The sequence below is a fragment of the Puccinia triticina genome, chromosome 13A (assembly GCF_026914185.1).
Source record: "Puccinia triticina chromosome 13A, complete sequence".
Taxonomy (NCBI): domain Eukaryota; kingdom Fungi; phylum Basidiomycota; class Pucciniomycetes; order Pucciniales; family Pucciniaceae; genus Puccinia; species Puccinia triticina.
Window position 1 is genome coordinate 5,247,163 of NC_070570.1, and position 23,961 is coordinate 5,271,123.

General features: G+C 45.0%; 1 protein-coding gene across 1 annotated transcript; it reads right to left on the bottom strand.

The window, feature by feature from the left end:
* Positions 1-506: 506 nt before the first annotated feature.
* PtA15_13A501 (uncharacterized protein) lies at positions 507-872 on the bottom strand (the record flags this gene model as incomplete). Its single annotated transcript, XM_053162706.1, has 2 exons — positions 507-780; positions 859-872. 2 exons carry the CDS (start codon positions 870-872, stop codon positions 507-509), a joined length of 288 nt encoding a protein of 95 aa, XP_053026655.1.
* Positions 873-23,961: the final 23,089 nt, after the last annotated feature.

Here is a 23,961-nt window from a genome sequence, read left to right on the forward strand (position 1 = left end):
GACCTGCAAATCAAATATTCTGGAGCACCTGGTCTGGTGGAATACTCAATGGTATGATGTAAATTCAAAATGGTTCAGATGAACTCCAAAGATGATTCATCTGGACCAAAGATAATCCATCTGGAGTCGTAGTTTTTACGATTTTTCTTCATCGACGAAATTTAGAAATAATTGTCTTTCTTTTGAAAAATAGAATAGATTTGTAGTATGTACATGGTAAGATATGCCCCAAAAGTTATGTATCTACAGCATTATGTTAAAAAATATGTATGATAATGAAAAATGAAAATAAAAGGAGGCAGTGAGCCAAGGTCTGCATCTTCGTGTGGTTAAAATATGTTTGACAAGAGTAGATTAATAAATACGACATCGATTTGCTTTTTTCCAGCAGTATCTAGCCAATGCCCTACAGCTGCCTTGAGAGGCGCAGCGAACTGGGGCTCTGCATCGTCTTGGGATGATGCATCGAGGATTTCTGGCAAAGAGACCTCCACCGGCTTTGGATTTTACGGGTTGACTGAATTCAAGATCTTCACTGTTCGGGAAACCTGAGCCGTGTTGAAGATGTCCAGTTGATGCGCTTCCTTGAAGTCCGGCAGGTGCAGGAGTGTACATATTGGAGTCGACCTGGTGACCTGGGCCAACCGGAACACCAGAAATGGGATAGGAAGCTGCGCCTGTCTGGCGGCTCGTATGATCCGGAGGTCCTCCGCTTGGCTGAGCATAAAATTCGCTAGGGTGAATGATTTTACCGATTTGAGGACCTGCGTAGCTCTGGGTCTAGTAGATGAAAAATCATGTTAGATACTTGAGAAAATGAAGTGAAAAAAGTGTATCACATACAATGGGATTATTCACAACGTGGGGGGCATCGCTGGCGCTATAATCCTCCAAGCCAGGTATGTGGGAGGGAAAGCCTTGCGATTCATAGCCACCTTGCAAGTCAGTTTGTTGATTCGAAAGTGTGTTTGTTGCGGAAGAAAGAAGCAACATGGTGTACAAAGCAAAGCTGTTCATGTTTAATTTCTATCGATGTGGGGAAGTCTGCAGAGAGTATTTCAAGCGTTTCGGTGTGATTGCTTGCGAGTGATGGTGCGGTTTATCGCTTGATTCAAATAAATTCGAAAGAGATTGAAAAGAAGGGTTGTGTCTGCGCTTGAGGGTGGGGCGATGAGAGTTGACAATACTGGGCAAATGTGACTGTTATATATTGCCAATTTCAAGAGTAAGTGAGGTTGGGAGAAAGCGGTTTGGAGGCATCCACTAATTAGCCTGGACCGGTCTGAGTCCGGCTGATATTACGGACCAAGAAATTGAGGGTATTTGACCAACCTTTGATTCAACTGGAAGGATAGAACTGGCTGCTCAGAGTACTCGATCCACCGCAACAAGGAAAGAATGTCATTGACTGCTGTTAACCTATCAACCACATACAAACATCCAACCCGGTCTGTTGTGGGGAGCAACAGGCAGAATGTAGAGGTTGCTGAGTGAGAACTCCGTTTTTCGCATAGCATATGTTCCCATTTTTCTTCCCGCAATCCTGTGCAAGCGCTGGTGCGAAGAACCCTAGCATGTTTGTGTTTTCCCCAAGATGGTTGACTTTAACACAACGCGTACTGTATCCAAGAAAGTTAAAGGCTCCGCGACTGGTAGGAGGCTTATGTTCAAACAGTTCTCAATACATACTCGAATCTTTCAGGGTACCTCACGATGGCATGCTTATACAAGCCCCTGATGGCACTGGTAGTTAGAAATTTGAATGATAAAAATTCAAATAGAAATAGATGGGATTCTGTGAAACCTGACTATTTTCTTTGGCAATGCCTTTGCCTAGCACCATCCAAAACTAAAACTTTTGAATTTGCAAATTTGGTGAGGATGGAGGCAATGTGAGAAGGCCTATTTCATACTTCACATTTTTGGTAGCTAATTTGTCTTCAAAGAAAAGTTATTTCAAAAATTAATTTTTCCCTATCAAATCTGGAAAACCTTACAGACTACAAGAACTTGTTAGTTTATTCAGGGAATGAAAAATTGGACTCTTGTTTTTTGGCCGAAGTCAGTACCACAGCCAGTCGCGTGGGCTATCCGCTAGTTCACCTTGGCGTAGTTCCTGGTACAAAGCCGTTAGCGGTAGCGCCGTAACGGGCCGTTACGCTTCGCTAACGGGCTCTAACAGAGTTATCCGCCTTTTTAGTGGTTACATACATAGCACTGCTAGCGCCGATAGCGCCGATAGAGGCCTCCTTATCTCCAGGGGAGCCCGTCGGTGGTAGCGGGCAATCACTCACCGCTAATGGAGAACCCCGGCAGCAATAGGTAACTCCACTATGCTGCACTAACTGAAAGCAGTTTAGCAGTCCACAGTTGACAGGTGCGCTGTGGTGCGCAATACCACACTCACAGTGGCAAGATTCAGTCATGGCGGTTCTGCAAGTTTCAAAGTTCCGCTCCGCCTCCGCCTCAGTATTTAATATGATGTGTGTGTTTGACCTCAAGATGCTTCATGGTTTGCAAGATCAAGATGGCGCACTCCCACATAGTCCAGGTTACGGTGTTTTGTGATCCGCTCCGCCTCCGCCTCTGCTCCGCTCTGACAGTTTCTTTTCCTAATTATGTCATCATGTTTTGTCTCCTGTCTTTTTCTCATGTATGTATGTAGTGTGTCTGGGTGTATGATGACATGTCCCACAAGATGTCACAACTCCAGAGTCTGAGTTCTGCACAAACTCAGATGATGAGGGGCATGGACCTTCTCTGAACCATATCTTTTGTTTTTGTTTCACTTCTTCTGAGAGTGGCACTTTTCCCATATAAAGGTGATTGATTAAGCTTGCAACATTGGCTGTTCACAACTCCAGCACTTGCCAATGATTTTATCATCTGGGTATGATCAAGGAGAAGTGTTATGTTTCATTGATATTTGTATGCATTCAGTTTGAACTCAACATTTGGGGATGCCCTGAACATGAAAAAACTCAGATGAAAATTGAACATAGTTCCACATAAATCTACAGATTGTCTAAAAAATCAAGAAGAGAAATCAATGTGTGAGAGAGGGAAAAAAAGAAATGAACAGCATGATAAATAAATTAGTACCAAAGCCAAGCAAGGACACAGAGGGACAAAGAATGGCTTGGGCCAACAGCAGAAAAAGTCTAACAACAGACCAGATAGTCACTCAAAGAGTCTTAAGTGTTGTAAAAGTGAGTCTCAGAAGAGGCTCAAGTGCCCTCAGAGGATGCAGTTAGTTCAGGACTATGGATATTTATTTCTTGGTATCAAGTGTAGTTAGATATACTTGTCAGCTGGTGCTCTCTTGTGGAGAGCAAGCTGGAAAAAATAAAGGATAATTCTTGATATGAATTATTGAATAGAGAGATAGATACAAAGTATAGTAATAAGAAAGATATAAGAAAAGAAGGATCAAAGGTGAATAATTCATGTTTATTTGTATCTATTATGGTATTCAAAATTGCATATGTCACTATTTACATAAAATCATAAAACCAATTTTTGCTGGGAGATGTCAGCGTGCATAAAACTTAAAGTGACATCTCCCAGCCAAAATCGCAGTTTATGATTTTATGTAAAAAAAAATTTATGCAATTTTGAATACCATATATGCTATTATAGCGGATTGTTGCTAGTCTAGGAAGACTGAATTAGCCGGTAAATCTGGCCTCTTCAATAAAATATATCAAAGAAAAATTGAGATATGTTTCAGATCACAATAGTTTATAGTTGTCTAAAGAGCACAACGGGTTATTACTATCAAACCCAGAGATTTGATGATATATATCAATAATGTAGATGGAAAGAAGTATAAAAGGAAAAGGGGATCCAAGGTAGATTTAAATGATCTATCTATAGGGATAATTATTCAATGGTTGTGACTTACAGCTAATTTAGAGGTCCACACGTGAGTTAATAAGATCCCCAAACACCTACAATTTGGATGAGTTACTATTTTGGATAGATAATAATTAGTCAGAGGGAGTAGTCCTAGAAGAAAGCTTCTCTAAGGGAATCTTACTACTATTTGACAAGGTTAGAGTTAGACCGTTAGTATTAATAGGTTGTTATTTTTGACAAGCCAGTAAAGATGTAACTGTAAGGGTTGAAATCGGGTACAGATTTCTTTTGAAGAATATTTTGTTCTGGTTAGCTCTGAGGAGCTGCTTCCTTCTCTTGATCAATCATCTCTTTGCTAGCCAACTCAGGAGTAATCAATGTCATCATCTTGCTTCATCTTAGCCCCTGAGTTGACTCTGTCTATACTGCAGCTCTGTGTTTTCTGTTTGTACTGTTTACTTTTGTTTTTTTCTATTGAAGCGCTCTGCGCTTTACTTAGTTTTAGCGCTTGCACTCAATCTATCATGCCATATTAGGGGGTTTCAAAATTGGCCAGGTGCAACTTGCATGCACTTTTGCAAGTTGGTGTTCAAGTTGATTCTTGAACACTGAGTTGCAAAAGTGCATGAAAGTCACATTGTACTACACCCCCCAAATCTGCTTGAAGGTTTTTTGAAAGTTGGTGTTCAAGAGAAGCCTTGAACAACTTTCAAAATTACAGGAAAGTCATACATGGCCAACTTTGAATCCCCCTATAATTCCTTATTGATTCCAGCGGCTCCTGCGGTTCTGGCGCTAGCACTTCTTCACGGCTTCTATGCCATATCTTGTATACAGTTATATTCTTGTTTGAAACCTTTTGGACCTTTATAAAGTCTCTAAGGTTGACAATACTACCTAAAAAGTGTTCAACTTTTTGGAACAGAGTTGAAGAATAATGAATGAGAAAAGGAGTGACTTATATGTGAGACAAAAAGAGAAAAAGGAGAGCAAGATTGAGTGAAACAACACATGATTTTTAGTTGGTTGTTAATTACAATTGTAGGAAATCAGCCATCATGTGCAATTTTCTTGACAAAGAAAGAAAGAGAAGGACTATGCAGAATCAAGAAATTTTAGGATACAGGACTCCTAGAATCTGTTGAATTGTATCCAATTGATGGAGATATGAAGTATGTATCTTTTCAAGAATCTGTGGGTTTTGTTTGCTTAGTGCAGTTATTTCATCCAATTCATGTTGGTGGAAGAAGTTTCCTAACCAGCTTGCTAAAACAAATGCTTTGATATCATTCATATTTGTTAAAGGATGATTTTTTGAACCAGAACTGTATTGAATCAACACTATCCAGAGTGAGCTGAATTTGTATGAACCCCAATTGCCAGTCACATGATGAACTGGCCCCACCATTGGGAGTCTGTTGTTACTTCTGATGATCTTATTAGCAAACCAGAGGATGAGATCTGACAACCTTGCAAATTCTACCACTTTTCTTGGTAATTTAAACAATTTGGAAAATTGCAAGTAGAGCAAAGAAACAGATTCAATTATCTCTTCCATGGTGTGCCTTAAAGCATCTGGTGCAATGGGCTCTCCTGTTTGAGACTTCAAAATTTGTACATTGTTACAACTAGAAATTCCAACTGGTAATATTGGGTTTTCATCTTTCAAGGAATATCTGGAAATTTCAGGAAGATTATTCCAAGTTGGGTTGATAATCTTCCTAAACTTTTCAAGCCCGCATTTTATTTCTGATTCCTTTGTTTTTATGCCCTTTGCATTCATATTCAGAAGAAGCAAAAAGAGTCGGTGGACTTTTGGTTCCATATGGATTTGTTGATTCAGACTGATTGTCATCCCAGTTTTGTGTGTTAATTGCAAGTCTGAAATCATAAAAGTGCATGTCAGGGTTTATAATCAATTGGAGGGATCTTATAAACATTGTTTCAAAAATCAAGAGAGAAAAGCTCACCATCAAGATTTTTATGATAAGCATTTATCACATCTGAGGCCACTTCATCTGCAGATCTGGTATCTTGGCAGAAGAAGTCCAGCAGCTTCACCTGTATCTCTCCAAGTGTAGCTTTTGAAAAGTCTCCTTGCATCAACATAATATGGGGGGAACCCCAAATTGGAATACTTTTGTCAGGTGAAAATATTTGGTTATTCACCCAGTTGAAGAGGTTTTGAAAGTACACTGTGAGTATATGGTCACCATTCTGGCCTTCAAACTTGCTGAACTCTTGGACTTTCAAAGCATATATTGATTGAATCAACTTCTGATATTGGATTCTGATTTTTTCCAATGGCCGGATACTCTTATTGGGACTTAATATTTTTATGAATTGATCTTTACCATTGAAGTAGAACCCTAAGGGATAAGACGGGTGTTTTAATTTTTTCAGATTCATTCGTACAAAGGAGTCTGGTGGCTCAATTCCATTGGTAAAATCCTTAAAGCACTTCAAGAGCAGAGGAGGGAGCAAGTCGTACTTCAAAAGGGTTCTGGTGGAAGGTAAGTTGGGCTGACTGCTACCTTTTGAAATTGAAATATTCATATTTTCACAACTTGATGACGGGCCAAAGCCAGCGGTGTCATGAGGATGTTTAGTGTTTGATATATTGTTTTGCAGAGCCAAAGTCTGAGCTGGTTCTGTATAAACGGCGGGAGCAGAACCTTCTTTGGATTTTGTCGGCTGGGCTGCATTCTGTTTTCTCAACTTGACTACTACTTCACTTGGAATAGGACCGGCGAATCTGGCTACGCTTTCATAAAATACTTGAAGCGCATTCGCTGGTTCATTTTCCAACTGCAACAGATTCCCTATGGACAAACTTATAGCTGGAATACTTGTAAAAGTATAAATTACTGCACCCAAAGCAATCCTTGACTGATTTTTTGGAATGAGCGGGAAGTACATTTTTAATATTGGCTGGCGATAACAGTGCCAGGCCGTGTGGTACTTGTCCGGCCTTGATTGCTATACTTATAAATCTCTAGGTCACCGTTTGCTGAGACATGCTTTATCTTAGAGCCCGTGCGTGTCGGGCTTTATCTTTGTGTACGTACAAGGACAGGATGTGAGTCTTGCAAAGCAGACTTGTTCCGCCCGTTATATGTATATTCTTGACAGTTCACTCGGAGTTGGACTCCAGACTCCGGAGTCATGACGGAGTGTCACCAAGGCTAAGATGACATCAACATCCATGAATATTCAGTTTTGAAACTGGTGGCTTCACGGAATAACTTTTCACTGCCAGTGTGGAGTGCACGCACAGCACAGTTATGGCTACGTGCACCGTGTCTGGTTAGCCCCGTAGCCATCCACCACATTCCAGCCTGGTTCAACTCATCTGCTGGCAAGTGCCATGCGCAAATTAAACTCTCCATGCGGGAGAGTTTCAAGTGCCCCACACTTAGGCAGGTTACAATTTCTCATGTCGGCGGCGAAAGGCTATGTATAATTGCTCATGCATGTTGCAGTAGGGGCGGGGGGAAGGTTTGGTTGCGGCGAAATGTAAAAATTGCCTTCATGAACTGTATTGCCTGTGCTCATGAATCTGTGGAATCCACCCTGTTTTTCCAGGCTTTGTCAGACTCTGCCAGGCTTCAGGAGGGATAATCAATTTACCCAGCTTCAGAGTACTTGCTTTGATAGCATATTTGCTTTTACAGGACATTTCTAGCCAGGGGATAGGTTGCAAGAAATTTGAGGCTTATGATTTTAATGGGGCAAAAGGCCTGAAGAAAATCACAGCAATTTGAGAGGGTATTGTTGGATAAAGGGGAGGGTGGCATGTTCCCTGCCATTTGTCTCAAATCTGTAGGGCTAGACATGCCACTTCTTTTCTTATGTAGTCCTACACGCCGGGGGTACTTCTTACCGCGCGGCCGTGTGGATACGACGGGTCGCACCAGATTGGTGAAACCAACGTGGATTTCGCCGTGCCCCCCGTGATTGTGGGCACCCCGTCGAAAATGCACAGGGGTGTCAAATCCTCGTCACTCTGATGAGAAAACATCGATGGGCTCCACGCGGGTAGATTTAATCCCGGTGGAGTCTGTGGGAGCCAATATTGTGTGCTGTCGAAACCACACACTGAAATATCCTCTATGAGGTTTCCACGGCTCTGTGCCTCCGGTCAGTCAGAGAGCCTCTTAAAGTTTTGCCTTCTTGGAAAAGCAGACCTTCAAGACCTTCACCACCGCTGAAACTCTCACATCACGCCCGTGATGACCGACCAACGCTCCGCTCCCACAGACCTGCAAACACAATCGCCACGCGTCAAGTTTGACCACCCCTCCTCTTTACAAACGGTTGGATTGGCCCGAGGTTCCGATGAGACCCCAGATTCCGATGATGCGGGGAGGGAGACCGTCTCCCGAGGTCCTAACTCCTCCATCCCCATTCGAATCCATTACAGCCTCTACGCAATGGTACAGAAGGGCGGTCAAGGTCCCGTGAGACGCCGGCGGATCTCCTTGTCGGAAGGTGGCGTCCCACCATTGGAACTGCACCTGACAGACATGATGTTCTCCACATTCAAGTCACATGTCAAGGAGCACCTGCGGACCGAGTCAGAGAATGTCTACCCCATCGACCTTGTGGTGGGACAAGCAGAGCGATACAATGCGGTGTATTGGTCTTGGATTATACTCAAGTTGGCGGACTATAATCACCTCACCCCTGGTTCAATCATCCAACCCAACTTTTCTTTCAATGAACCCAATGGCGTGTTTGACAAGTTCGTCAGCACCGTGGAGAACTCATCCTCTGATGCAAGGGTTTCAATTTTCATTGAGATGCCAGAGGACACATTTCCAGGCATTTGCCAGGCATTGCGAGGCATTAAGGCATTTGCCAGGCACTTGCCAGGCATTTGCCAGGCACTTGCCAGGCATTTGCCAGGCATTGCCAGGCATTTGCCAGGCATTGCCAGGCATTGCCAGGCATTGCCAGGCATTGCCAGGCATTGCCAGGCATTGCCAGGCATTGCCAGGCATTGCCAGGCATTGCCAGGCATTGCCAGGCATTGCCAGGCATTGCCAGGCATTGCCAGGCATTGCCAGGCATTGCCAGGCATTGCCAGGCATTTGCCAGGCATTGCCAGGCATTGCCAGGCATTTGCCAGGCATTGCCAGGCATTGCCAGGCATTTGCCAGGCATTGCCAGGCATTTGCCAGGCATTGCCAGGCATTGCCAGGCATTTGCCAGGCATTGCCAGGCATTGCCAGGCATTTCCAGGCATTTGCCAGGCATTGCGAGGCATTTGCCAGGCATTGCCAGGCATTGCGAGGCATTTGCCAGGCATTGCCAGGCATTGCCAGGCATTTGCCAGGCATTGCGAGGCATTTGCCAGGCATTTGCCAGGCATTGCCAGGCATTGCCAGGCATTGCCAGGCATTGCCAGGCATTGCCAGGCATTGCCAGGCATTGCCAGGCATTGCCAGGCATTGCCAGGCATTGCCAGGCATTTGCCAGGCATTGCCAGGCATTTGTGAGAAGGGGTCTAACTTCTAGGGGGTTACATGAGTTTCATATGTATGCAATATCAAAACAGTGGCCAACTTGTGGTTGAGTGAAATAAAAGGAAGGAAATAAAAGAAACAAAGGAATCCAATATGAGGTATTCAATATCCTATGCAATGTATCCTAGAGCTGAGTTGTGTGTCAAACCATGTGTGAAATACTATGTGAACTGTCCCAGATTGGTGCGTGAAAGGTGTGATCCGTGTATCTTCTGATCCAGTAGAGATATGGTGGTGGTCTGAGTTGGTGACTAAGGGTTGTTTTGGCCGTAGATTCCATTTCTGCAGTCCATGTGGTGATATCTTGAGGCATTTAGAGAGTACAAATAAAAGTTTGAATTTTTCACCTGCAAACACAGGAATAACAACTACACCAATGGCCCTCAAATCAATCAGACGCAATACATTGAATGTAAGACTTAACCCCAGAGAGCCACTCAAGAAAGCCACTGCTCCCGAAATCAACCTGTTCAGCAAACTTGACATTAATTATTGAGCGCTAGTGGGATCCCGAAACTACCTCAGTATCCTGACACGTCCGGACATATTCTTTGCAGTCAGCTCCCTATCACAGTATCTTGAAAGCCCCAGAATCAAACATTATCAAGCAGCAGTTCAAGTCTTTCAATACTTGTTGGGTACTAGGCACGTCGGATTGACCTTCAACAGGTCAGAGAAGGCTCAACTTCATGCATATGCCAATGCCGACTGGGGCAATTGTCTGGACACTAGATGTTCCACCTCTGGCTTCCTGGTGGCGACCTAATAAACTGGAAGTCATGCAGACAGCCAACTGTCTCGCTATCGACGGCGGAGGCCAAATACAAGGCAATGTTGGACTTGGGGCGGGATCTTGCCTGGTTCGCAAGCCTCATCACCAAAGTTCAGCTGCAGAAATCTGTCAGCAACATAGCAGTATTGGTCGACAATCAGGGCGCAATCAATCTAGCAAACAGAGAAATGACACAGAATAGCTTCAGAACAAAGCATATGAACATTTGTCTTCACTTTGTGCGCGAGCCAATCACACTCTGCCTCATCAAGCTTCATTATGTCAAGACCAAATCAAACACGGCCGACTTCCTCACCAAGGCGCTTGGAAGATCAATTATTCGGCGCTCCCTCAGCCAACTAGGAGTCATCCAAGTCTCAGAAGCTGCTTCTAATCTTACGGCTAGAAGCATGCCAGGCTGTAAGAATACAGCTCCAGACCCCCCAGACCACCCGCAGAATTCAACTAGAAAGCGTGCGAGGTTAAGCCAAGCTGCGCAAATAGGTATGTCCATTTGCCGCAGTCCAGACCAGAAACCTAACCCAAGTCGTTGCTGATGTATCGCATGCTGTTTACAGAAGCAAATGCAGAAGATCAAACCTTAGTGGTCAACGCGCGGGAATTGGAATCAACAGACTCAGACAGAACCTTGTGCGTACCAAGTGATGATAAAGTCTGCCTTCAACAAAGCTGACTGATTTGCAATTCTTAACAGAATCCTCACAGAGCGCCTCGGCCCCAAGACAACTAGCAAACTGCTGAGCAGGATCACTGAAGACTTTGACATTTGTGGGTCTTCAGGTCCTAGAAACCACAGACCAAAACAGCAAGCTAACAGATATTTGATTCTCATTTGTCATTCAGAACCAGACCTTGCTGATTTATTCAGGCAAGATAAAACAAAGCTATTCAAATAGCATTTGTATATTTTTGCAAGTCCCAGACAGTCAAAGCAACAGAGCCAGATCAGACAGAACTAACAAACACCTTGTGTCATGGTTCTCAAAGTAGTCACATTGACTATAGCACCAAACGCTTAATCAATTCTCAGCGCAAAAGCAAAGTAAGGGAGAGCTGGTCCTGTGAGACAGATAGAAGCACGACTGACACCGATTGTGCAGATTCTTCTCTTCTCTCAATTCTCAGATCAAAGCTTTCTTTCTTCTCTCTATCCAGCCGTTAGGCAAAAGACAAAGCTAGCGCGTTCCTGCTTTCAGATGATTTTGATTCACTATTCAAAAGTTTCTCTTCATCATCAAAGGTTGTCATTAGCTAGCGGAGTCTTTAATTAGAAATATTATTTTCAGTTGCTCCTATTTTTTAAGTTTGCCTGTGGAGTTTTGCTCCCAGGAAACTGCTTTAGCAGTTTGCCTGTGGAGTTTTGCTCCCAGGAAAACTGCTTTAGCAGTTTGCCTGTGGAGTTTTGCTCCCAGGGAAAAATTGCTTTAGCAGTTTTAGCAGTTTGCCTGCGGAGATTTGCCCTCAGGAATTGGCTAGCACTGGCAGGTTATGACCTACATAGTTGCCGAGCAGGTAAAAGCTCACCAAGCAGGTACTTTTACCTGCTCGGCCATTGGGATGACCTGCTCGCTGAGCAGGTACAGTTACAGGTACCTGCTCCGGCGCGGCCAGCAGGTCAACTGGCCAAGCAGGTAACAGTACCTGCTGGGCAAGCAGGTACTTGTTCCCGCTTCGAAGCGGCTACAGGTATCTGCTTGAAGATCAGGTCAACCTGCTTACCAAGCAGGTAAAAGCACCTGCTCGGCGGGCAGGTCATCCTGATGGCCGAGCAGGTAAAAGTAAAAATACCTGCTCGGCGAGCAGGTTGACCTACTCGGCGAGCAGGGAAAAGCTCACCAAGCAGGTACTGTTACCTGCTTGGCCAGCAGGATGATCCGCTGGCCGAGCCGGAGAAGGTACGTGTAACTGTACCTGCCCGGCGACCAGGTTGATGGCCGAGTAGGTAAAAATACCTGCTCGGCGAGCTTTTAACTGCTTGGCCAGTAGGATGACCCGCTGGCCGAGCCGGAGCAGGTACCTGTAACTGTACCTGCTGAGTGAGCAGGTCATCCCGATGGCCGAGCAGGTAAAAGTACCTGCTCGGAGAGCTTTTACCTGCTCGGCAAGTAGGTCAACCTGCTCGGCAAGTAGGTCAACCTGCTCGCCGAGCAGGTACTGTTACCTGCTTGGCCAGCAGGATGACCCGCTGGCCGAGCCGGAGCAGGTACCTGTAACTGTACCTTCCCGGCGACCAGGTTGATGGCCGAGCAGGTAGAAATACCTGCTCGGCGAGCTTTTACCTGCTCGGCGAGTAGGTCAACCTGCTCGCCGAGCAGGTACTATTTCCTGGCCAGCAGGTTGAACTGCTGGCCGAGTCGGAGCAAGTACCTGTAACCGTACATGCTCGACAAGCAGGTTATGCTAATGGCCGAGCAGGTAAAAGTACCTGCTCGACAAGCTTTTACCTGCTCGGCGAGTAGGTCAGCCTGCTCGCCGACCAGGTACTGTTACCTGCTTGGCCAGCAGGTTGACCTGCTCGCTGGCCAGGTACCTGAACCTGCTTGGCCTGCAGGTTGACCTGCTCGGCCAGCAGCTTGACAGGTTAACCTGCTGGCGAAGCGGGTATAGTACCTGTACGTGATCGGGCAGCACTGCTCGCTAGTCTGAGCAGTCTGCTTGGACCGGCGAGTCGAGTTCTTGGACCAGCGAGCAGACTGCTCCGGCCACTGTGGCTCGACGTGCTAACTGCCGGAGGGCTCCTCCCCGGGAAAGTTCTCCGAGGAGGGTGGAACAGCCGATGATTCAAAATCATCAGCTGTTGACTCACCGATGATTCAAAATCATCGGTGATTTACCCACCGATCATTTGAAATCCTCGGTGATTGACCCACCAATGTTCATTTTACTCGGTGGGTCCGTAACCGAGCTTTCATATCAGATGAAAGCTCGCTTGAGCTGTCAACCGAGCTTCCATTGCTCGGTTGGTGGCGGCCGAGGTTAACTCGGCTGGCCACTGATCGAGGAATTTACTTCGTCGGTCAGACAGCCTGCCGATTTTGGCTCGGCCGCGGACCAGCCGAGTTTGAATCGGGTGGCAAAACCCTCGGGTTACTGTCCCCCGATGTCAACTCGGATGCGGATTGCATCGGATACACGCAACCAATGTTAAATCGGTTGCGTGCATCCCAGATTAACGGGGATGCGCGCATCCGAGGCTTAAATGCTGGCAGTGCTTGCACTTCCGCTCCATCCTCTCTGAATTGGCTGAGGAGTCTGTCCAGTTTAGGGCTTATTGCACTTATGTCCCGGAGATGGGCTTCATCTAATTCTCTTAAAATTCCTTTAACTTCCTCTGCTGCGGTTGTGTCTTTGTTTTTAGACTGGATTGCCGCAGTGAGGTTCTTGATCTCTTGAGCATGACATTGCTATCTTTAGGTTCCCTTTTGCTTGCTAATACATTCTGATCCTTCTGATCTGGTTGCAGTTTATCCTCCGGTCTGTCTTACAAAAATGGATATCTCCGCTGCCAAACTCTCAATTTTGGCGTCCAGGGTTTGTACTACATGGACCAGCTTATGATCTTTACTCTCAACCACAGAGTTAAGTTGCTTAATTGCTGTTTGAAGTTGTTTACTTTGCTCACATCATTGGTAGAGGATTTCTTTATATTTATCTCACACTGGCAACTGCCAGTCTTCCTTTGATCTGCTACCTTTTGTAGAAATAACCACTGTGCATTCTTGGATAAATCTTGCAACATGTCATTATGACATTTGTTAGGCATTTGCCAGGCATTGCCAGGCATTGCCAGGCATTTGCCAGGCATTTGCCAGGCATTGCCAGTCATTGCCAGGCATTTGCCAGGCATTGCCAGGCATTTGCCAGGCATTGCCAGGCATTTGCCAGGCATTGCCAGGCATTTGCCAGGCGTTTACCAGGCATTGCTAGGCAAATCCTCAACCAAAGGAATGCCTCCGGTGTACGACTCAAAGGTTTTCCTGAGAAACTTTTGCTGAATGGAGAAGGGGATGATGGAGGTGCAAACTCTGCCTTTCTATACTACCAGAAAACAAGACCCACCAAGGTAAGCTTGGCAAGTTTTAATGAAGTGATAGGGTTGGTTGGTTCAAGATGAGCTTGTTGATGACACTGAATAATTTGTTGATATTGTTATTGTAAGGGTTGTTATGTATGTAGGTTGTTAAATGTATGTAAGGTTGTTTATGTAAATGTTGGGTTGACTGTAATTGGTGAGTAATGAACTAAGGAAAAGACCACTGAGGGGGGGAAGAGAGCTCCTTATATAGACAAATGTGAGGGAATTTAGCTACAAGGAGGCCATGTATGAGGGATTTTAGCTGCAGGGAAACTGAATGGGTGACTATGATTGGTCAGAACATGAGGGATTTAATGTGGTACTTCTATGATGTCACCTGCAGCTGTCAGTTGTGAAGATCCACTAATTTAGAATGCATGTACATACTATGCAGTGTAGATGAGTATGTGTAGCTGTCCAGCAGCTAGGTTGTGTATGTAAACGTGAGGTTGTAATAGGAGGTGAGGTGTATATGTAGCTTGGAATGTAACTTCTAGTCCTGTCAAGTCCCGTCCTTGCGCCATAGTCCATGATTCCTGATGAATACTATGTAAATAAAAGAAAACAGAGAATTTTTTTATTTTTGATGTCGTGGAACCTTTCCATCTACCACATCCTCCCCCAACTTATTGTCTGTCCCCAGACAATTTTGCTGTGAAAAGTGTGGTAACTTGCAAATTGAGAGGTTTGAAACTTGAAGAGTTGTCCTTGAGTCTCTGCGGCGCGTGTCCTGAGAGGCTGAGTGAGGGGTAAATTGAACTCAAACCAGTGGGTTTTGTTATTTTTGGTTTTATTGGAGGGGTTAAATTTATTTGATGTCTGGGAGTCGAGGTGCTGCGCGCAGCCCGCAGTTGTGCAGCAGTCGACGTCGTGTGTCCATGGCGTCCGCAGTGGTTGTGCTAGTATTCTAGAGCGCGCTGGTCCTGCGCTGCGATTTGCGCAGCTCTCTGCTTCCTAGTCGCGCGCGCTGATCCAAACCGGACTCGACTCGATTGTTTCCCCGACCGGCCCCACTCCTACAATATACATATGCCGGTCAACACTACATCTCTTTCGCCACCTACGTCTCAGTCTTCCGAGTTCTTCGATCGGATTTGCAGATTGGTCGCCATCGCACGTAAGTTCCTTCTTTCTTCTTTTTCTCTTTTTTTTTTTTTTTTTTTTTTTTTTTCTTTTTTTTATGTTTGACAGCTGACTCTCCATTTCTCTTCTCTTTCTAGTGTGATGACGAAATGGGGGAGCCAACGATCATTCCTCGTACGATTCTCGAGCCACCGTGGTCCACCACTTGCATGTAAACCTGGATCCTGCCACCGCATTGGTCAGGATCCTGGAGCTGATGAGTTAGCCTTGTTTGGTGTTCCGAAGATCGGTGAGTCAAGTCTTCTGGTTGGTCAGAACCGGACGCAACCTCTTTTCCTCGAGAATTCACGTCCTGACTCTCGTGCCGAAGTTACGAGCCCTTTTTATTCTTGTGTAGCTGCTTCCTTTACTTTAAAAGGTGGAGGTGGACCAATCGCCGCCTGTTTTCTCCTCATTCATCGTAGTCCCAAGTTTTATCCTACTCATAGCTTCATCATGACCCGTCGTACCCATCGAAATCGCCCAACCAATCGTCCCTCTGTCCGCTACGCTTTGCATTCGCGCCCTTCCAACGTTGCTTCCCCGTTTTTAGTGCGCCTTCCTAGTTATGTTATATATATGTACTTAGATTCGATACTTATTCTTTTTTTCCTTCTCTAGACGACCAGCCCGAATGGAGGAGCCTCTCAAGAGAGCTCCTTTACCCCGATCCTGAATGCTTCGCCAGCCGTCCCATCTGAGGTTTCCGGGTTTAATTCCCCAACAACCCCGCTTCGTCCCCGTACTCCTCCCGGTTTGGGAGGCCCGCATCTTCAATCCCCAATGTATCAGGCTTACCCTGAGTCTGAACTCGATCGATCCCCGGCCTATCGAACTCAGCATTCCTCTCCTGTCTGTCCTCAGTTATCGCCTGGGTCCAGGCCCTTTGTGGTCAGTAGTCCTGCACTGAACCGTTTGAATGAGGTATGTTTTCCTTGTGGATCGTTCTCTTGTATGCTGCCACTGATGAAACCTTTGATGTTGCTTATTCCACAGATGCTCCAGTCCAACCGAGCTATCATCCCCGGATTCTGGTCGCCTCCGGCTGCTCCTCGGCCTCGTGACCTGGACACTCCAAGTACCGCAGCTAGTCTCCTTTCCATATCCAGCCCGGCTGCTCCAGCTTCCTTGCCTGTTACCAAGTCTTCAGCTTCCAACGCCACCAGTGTTGATGAGTCCCGATCTTGTCGTTCTTCTATCAGTGCACCTTTCTCGGCTAGCGGTCGAGCTCATATCTACCCGAACGCGAATCTTGAGCGTGTTGCTTCACCCAATCCACCCGGCCTTTATGACCCAGATGAATACCACCGTCTTGACAACCGTCAAATCGGAAATCTTCTTTCTGCCAATATCAACCCTCGCCGATTTGATGTCTACGCCACCGGCCCTGCTGAACTCGACCAGATGTACCAGTGCTTCATGAACGCCTTTGTTCATTACTGCAACCTTTGCCCGGCTTCCAATCCGTTCCAACACATGGAACGCGTCCGCCTCTTCAAGTTCGTCACCCGTTGATACCTGCAACTCAACCACCGCCTTCAAGTCCGAACCCATCCTACTGATCGCTCCTCCTGGTAAGTGTTTCGTTCCTACTTCTTCTTTTTTTTCATTATTACTGATTGCCTTTCTTTCCTGTTCTTTGATGTTGTTTCAGAATCCGACCAAGTCTTTCTTTGCTTCTGTGAGCTCAATTTTTCTTCTTCATTTTCCTCTTTTACTGTTTGCTGATATATTTTCCTTAGTTTTTGTTTTCTTGTTCGTTCCCTCGGCTGTGCTGATGGTGTGATGGACTTGGCTGTCCTTGAGCGACGCCTATTCGGGGGTTTGAAATCATAAAACCACAAAAAAAAAATCGCTAGATAACTTCTAAATCCGAAAAAAAATCGAAAAAATCGCCTAAATCTAAAAAAAACTGATTTTTTTTTGTTCTTTTATCTTGTTATACTTATGTTTTAGTTTGTTTTATTTATCTTTTTAGTCTTGATGCCAATCTATCCTCCTCCCCTCCCCCAACTTATTCGGTTGTCCTCAGCCGTCGCAAACTTGTGAGAAAAACCCGTCCATCGTGATGAGCGGTCTTGAAGAAAAATGTGACGTTCCCAGACTGAATGTTTTAAGTGAGTGTACCCTCCTGGGGTTTTGAAAAAATATGCATATCCCAAAATTAAGAATGGGGAAGGTAAGTAGTAGAGGAAAAGAAGTGACTAATAAAAAAATGAATGCAAGTCTTCCTCCCCCAACTTAAAAATTTTGCTGGCTAATCTGAATCAGAAGAGCGACCACTGGAGAACTCTTCTCCTTCCTCATCCTCTGACTCCTGCTCTTCTGATGAACCTGATTGATTGGGATCCTCATTGATTTCGATTTCAGAAAGCTCCCTTCCCCTAGGATAAAACCGTTTGATATGGGAAGCTGCATAGGCCCTCTTGAGTTCCGTCCCGTCTAGTTCTTCCAATATGTAAGCTCCTTTTGGTAGTTGTTTCTTGATCCTAAAAGGTCCATTCCAGCGGTGCGCAAAAAGTTTCCCCCACTGGTCCTCCAGGCTTTTGTTGTAAACCAAAACCATTTCACCAGGATCCAAGGATCTCCTAAGCCTAGCCGCCATCCGCCGATCCCATTATCTGACTGATGATTCCCTGGCTCTTAGCAATTTTTCATAAGCTATTCCCAGAATCTCTTCCCGTCGCTCCAGTTGCTTGGTCCGGGATTCCAGGAGTTCCTCCGTCGTATGAATTTCGGTCCAATCAATCCCAAGAAAAGTGTCCATCTCAATATCCACGGGTAGCACTGCTTTTTGGCCAAATACTAGCTCGTATGGTGAGTATCCAGTTGTTCGCTTGGTGGAGATTCTGTCTGCAAAAAGAACTAATGGTAGATATTCTCGCCATTTACCACCAGATTCTCCGCACATCTTGATCAGGGTGTCCTTAATGGGTCGATGGCCTCTTTCAATCATGCCGTTAGCCTCAGGGTAGTAGGGTGTAGGTGGTTTGAAAGTAGCTCCAATCTTTTCTACTGCCTTTATAAACTCGTTCTTGAATTCTGGTCCATTGTCTGCCGTGACCGTCTTGATTACGCCGTACCGATAGACCCATTCTTCAAGGAGAAATTTTCCAATGGTTGCGGCTGTCAGTTTCACCAGAGGAGCCGCTTCGACCCATCCGGATAAATCATCCCGCACCACTAGTAAGTACTTATATCGTCCAGCCTTGATATGACAGACATCCAAAGCTAGGCGCCCAAATAAGCTGCTCTCTCCTGTCGGGTGCCGTATTTCTCGTGGAACTAGTGGGTCCCTCTTTTGACAAGGTTCGCAGCTCTGTACCCATAACTTGACTTTTTTCTTCAAACTAGGCCACCAGAATCTACACACTAATCGCTGATATGTCTCTTCAAGACCACAATGCCCAAGGTCTTCATGTACCATTCGTAAAATTTTGCATTGGTAGGATGTCTTGGAGATGACTAGTTGTGACATTGGTGAGTGCCTGCGCATGAGTCGTCCTTCTTGGATAAAATAGTTTGCTGATTTTTGCTTGAGTTTCTGGAATTCGTCTGGGTTCATAGAGTGAGGTTTACGAAGCGTCCTGAGATATTCCTTCAAGTCTGTCCAGAATCCCGGGGCTTCCCATTCAAAGACCTCTGTGGTGGTGGACGTCCCATTAAATTGTGAGCAGACTTTGATTACAGGTTCATCTTCATCAAAATCCTCTGTGTCGTTATAGAATTCTTCTTCTTCGTCACTTATCGGTCGTCTAGAAAGTGCATCCGGCATTGTGAAAGTTTTTCCTGGCTTGTGGGCCATCTCAAACGAAAAGAGTTGGATGAATGCTACCCATCGTGTCATGGGTGCATTTGGGAGCGAAGGTGAGTTGATCATCTGAATTAGGGACTGTGCGTCTACCTGGAGTTCAAAGTGTTGGCCCCATAGAAGTGTCTGTAATTTCTTCAAAATTCGCGCCACACCGCAGAGTTCCAATTTCGCCTGCGAATATCTCGACTCAACCGGCGAAAACACTATTGATTCGTATAATACTGGTCGGTTTAGTCCTGTTTCAAGCTCCTGTTGTGAAAGTACTGCTCCAGCCGCAATGAAACTGGAATCTACAGCCAGTACGATCAGCCCTGCGTCCGGAGAGTAGTCGAGATTCTTGAGCACCAATTACAGTCAACCCAACATTTACATAAACAACCTTACATACATTTAACAACCTACATACATAACAACCCTTACAATAACAATATCAACAAATTATTCAGTGTCATCAACAAGCTCATCTTGAACCAACCAACCCTATCACTTCATTAAAACTTGCCAAGCTTACCTTGGTGGGTCTTGTTTTCTGGTAGTATAGAAGGGCAGAGTTTGCACCTCCATCATCCCCTTCTCCATTCAGCAAAAGGTTCTCAGGAACACTTTTGAGTCGTACAAGGGAGTCCCCAACGTGATAGGATAATCTTGTGGATCGACAAACGTATAACCAATTTCAATCGAAACCAGAAGCATTCGTCGAAGGATTTCAACTTTGGACGGAAAAAGGAATCGAATTTATCAACAAATCTAGAATACTCAACGGCATATTCAGTTATTCTGTTGGACGACTAGTTCAATTTTAGGAACCATCTACGGGACCGATTAAAAACCTCTGAAGAGAAAGTGTAACCACTGGATCTGAAAGGAGTTTTTCGAAGGAAGCGGCTGATTATATACTGGAAGACGGTGTGTCGTACCAAAGGATCCGGATAATCAGATACTGTTAGAAGAAAACTCTGGAGCCAATTATATACTGAACGACGGTGTGTAGTACCTAAGGATTCGGATAATTAGGATACTGTTTGAAGAATACTCCCATTACGGTAAAAGTTATTTTTTTTTTTTGAAGTATTGAGAAGAGAACCCCCAAATTGCCCTGGTAAAGAGACCAGAGACCAGAGATATTATTGTTTCTTTTTCAGAGCACAGTAACAGTTAGCCAAGGATTGACATATTATAAAAACTAGGAATCAACACAAAACAACATGAGTTTACCATTCAATATACCAGATTTGGAAGATGGATTCGCACCCTCGACCCCGTTCAGGAACAGACCACTAGCCGAAACTTCAGGAACGCTTTGGAACCAGGATACCCAGAATCCACCGCCACCACCTCGAAAGGACAAAGGGAAAGGACCAGAAAATCAGTTCCGGACCCAAATGGAAGAAGACGTATCAGATTCAGATGAAACCCCACAACATCAAAATATACCACCGAGACAATCCACACCTCGACAACAACAACCATCTGGGTATGGAATACACAACACGGAAAACAGACAAGAACCAATGTTCCAGCCTCAGTTTCAACCAAAAAGAAATCAGGCTCAGGCTGGACAACAACAACCTTTACAACCAGAACCACGAAAACCAGATCAACAAACTGGGTCAGCATATTACGAGGCTGCCTACCCACCAAGGCCGGTCATTATCAAGGACTCGGGACTTTACTATGAAGGAACTCAGTTCATGAAGTTCCTTAACAGATTTGAAAGAACAGCAAATGCATACGGGGCCACCGATCACGATAAGGCGGCTCAGATCCTGAGATTTATACAAAAGGAGGAGTTAAAATGTCAACTTGAGGAAATGGACGGATACGACGCTTACGATTGGACAAAACTCCGAGCAGAAATGGTGAAAGCATGGGGCGACCTGGATAATACGATCATGTATACAATCGACGACCTTGTGAAAGTAGCAAAACAACAAGCAAAGGAGGGTATCACAAATTATCGGGACTATAAGCTATATGTATCAAAGTTCACGCTAGTACTCTCCTATCTGGTAAAAAACGAAAATATCAACAAGAACAACGACGCCGGAATATTATTCTTAAGCGCCTTTTCAATTGAGAGTCAACGAAGCATCAAACGTACACTAGTCACCAAGGATCAACTACCAAAAGCCAAGGATGGAAGTAACAAGGCTCCTAAATGGGACGATTTACTGATAGCGGCAGAAACGGAAGTGCGAGTTGACGAGGGATACACGAATCTCTCAAATTTCTTGGAAGCAAACTGTACGATGCAGAAAGACTTGGACATAAAGAAAGGAGATGGGAAGCGACGAGATCAGATGTTAAAGGAAACACCAAACGATAAGATAGTGGAACAACGGATTCAAGACATGCAGCAAGAATTTGCAGCAATGAAACAGAAAATGCAGAGTATCTTACCAACAACATACAACCGACAAGGTGCCACAGATAGACAAGAATTTTCTCAAGAAGCGCCACGACCATCAACACCATTATACGAAACCATGGTCTGTTATTACTGCAAAAGAGAAGGGCACGCTACGGCAAGATGCCCAGAATTTCTGAAAGACGAGGAACAAGGATTGGTGAAACGAGTGGGGAAAGATTGGTTCTTACCCAATGGGGAACACATATCATGGATACCTTCAAGGCCAATTCGCTCGGTAGTTGCCACCTCATCAGCAAATACTCAAATGCAGGACGCCATCAGAAGTTTGGCAGAATCTCGAAGAAATGGGAACGGGAATACTCCGCTTATGAAGTCTTCAGCGCAAACCATAGATTGGGACCCACCGTCGTTAGGAGCAGATAACTTTATGAAGAACCATGCTATTACGAGATCTGAAGGACAGAAGGGACGTCGAAGCGTTAGGATTCAAGAACCAGAGAAGGATACTATGGATATTGACCAAGAAGACGGGGAGGAAGCTTCTGCTCCAAAAGAACTACCTAGGAGGACGTCTGAGAAAGTCTGGAGTAAGGAACGAATACCGACTATCAGCACGAAGGAATCCCCAGAGGAAGCTCTAATACATGACTTGGACAATGTTAAGATTCCTACAAATTTTGCGCAACTCACTGCAATATCACCTTCTTACACAGAACAGATCATAGCAAAGTTGCAGGGACGTCTTTCGGGGAAGAATACCTCAACCACCTACATTGCAACTAAAGAAACTAAAGTAGCGGCGCCAATGACCACCCTACCAGAGGAAGAAGGTCCGTCTGACCCATGCTACTACAGTTGCGCCCTAGGATACATAACAGCGCAAATCGGCGGGGAAAAAGTCGACTTTATGGTGGATTCCGGTTCTATGGTCAATGTCATACCCCGATCAGTAGCCAAAGATTTGGAGCTAGAATCTGTGATAGTAAACATACCCATGCAAGGTGTTGGTGGGGCCAGATGCGACATAACCGGCGTAGTCAAAAATTGCCCAATACAGATTGGCCGATTTTCTGGGCCCGCTCACCTCTTTATATCACCAAAAGCTCAAGATTGCATTTTAGGACGGCCTTTCCTTTTCGACTACGACTGCACCTTGGAATACCACGAAACGGGGGAGACTCTCACGTTTGCAGGAACCAAGGGCCGGCGAATTTCAGTACCATTGGCTCGAACCGGGCAAGGTCGAGGATGGGATAATCGGAAGGACCTCAGCACCAATAGCGTGAAATCGGTTCCTGCATCAGAACATGTCCAGAGCGAAGAATATCGAATGTTCAAAAAGGCACCTAGTCAGCATTTTTTATAACTACCGGCATCCAGCTAGGGAGTAACTCGCTTCAGCTAGTCAAGCGGGTTATATCTCGGACGCTGGATTTCATTGACTGGCTCAAATCATTCTTCTTAAAACACTTCGGGAAAACATCAAAACAAATAAAAATATACCTCTTTAAATTTTTTTCCCTTAAAAAGAACATTCTTATCATTTTCCTTAAGCTATTAAAAATCTGTAACATAAAGAAGGACTCACCTACAAAACCAGATTTGGGCCCTTTCAATAAACCTAGGGGTCTTGGATTATCTCCTTCCGTCAACACCACGAGAATATTGCAAACAGACAACGACTTGCAACAGCCTATCGAATCTTTACTCTCTAATGGATTAGGGTCAACATTTCAAGACAGACTGTGCTAAAGCTGGAAAGACGGAAACCTATGGTGTATGACAAAATATAAACCAGTTGCCAAGAAGGTTCAACCAATCAACCAACCAATTCCGCAAACATTAAATCCTCCACTTCAGCGACCTCCACTTTCACGGGATCCATATAAAACACCACTCACGCCAAACCCTCCAGACTTCACCCCTACCTCCAGGATCACTGAAGAACGATTAAAGGTAGTTAACTTTGGGCCAGAAGGGTGGCTTTGGGAAGAAGAGTTGAAACTTTTTAAGCACCTGATTGTGATCCGGGAAAAAGCGGTCGCCTTCACGCCAGAAGAAAGAGGACTCTTGAAGCACTTGTATGGTTTACCTTATGTCATACCAGTAATCGACCACGTGCCGTGGCAGAAGAAACCCATTCCGATCCCAGCCGCCATTAAAGACGAATATGTGGAGCAAGTACGCGAACGGGTACGGAATAAACTCTATGAACAATCGACATCAAGTTATTCCAGTCCGGTGTTTTGCGTACTCAAGCATGACGGAAAGTTAAGGATAGTTCACGACCTGCAAGAAATGAATAAGGTTACCATTAAAGATGCAGGGTTACCACCCGCAACCGAAGAATTTGTCGAATTGTTCGCCGGTCGTGCCTGTTATGGATTGGGGGATATTATG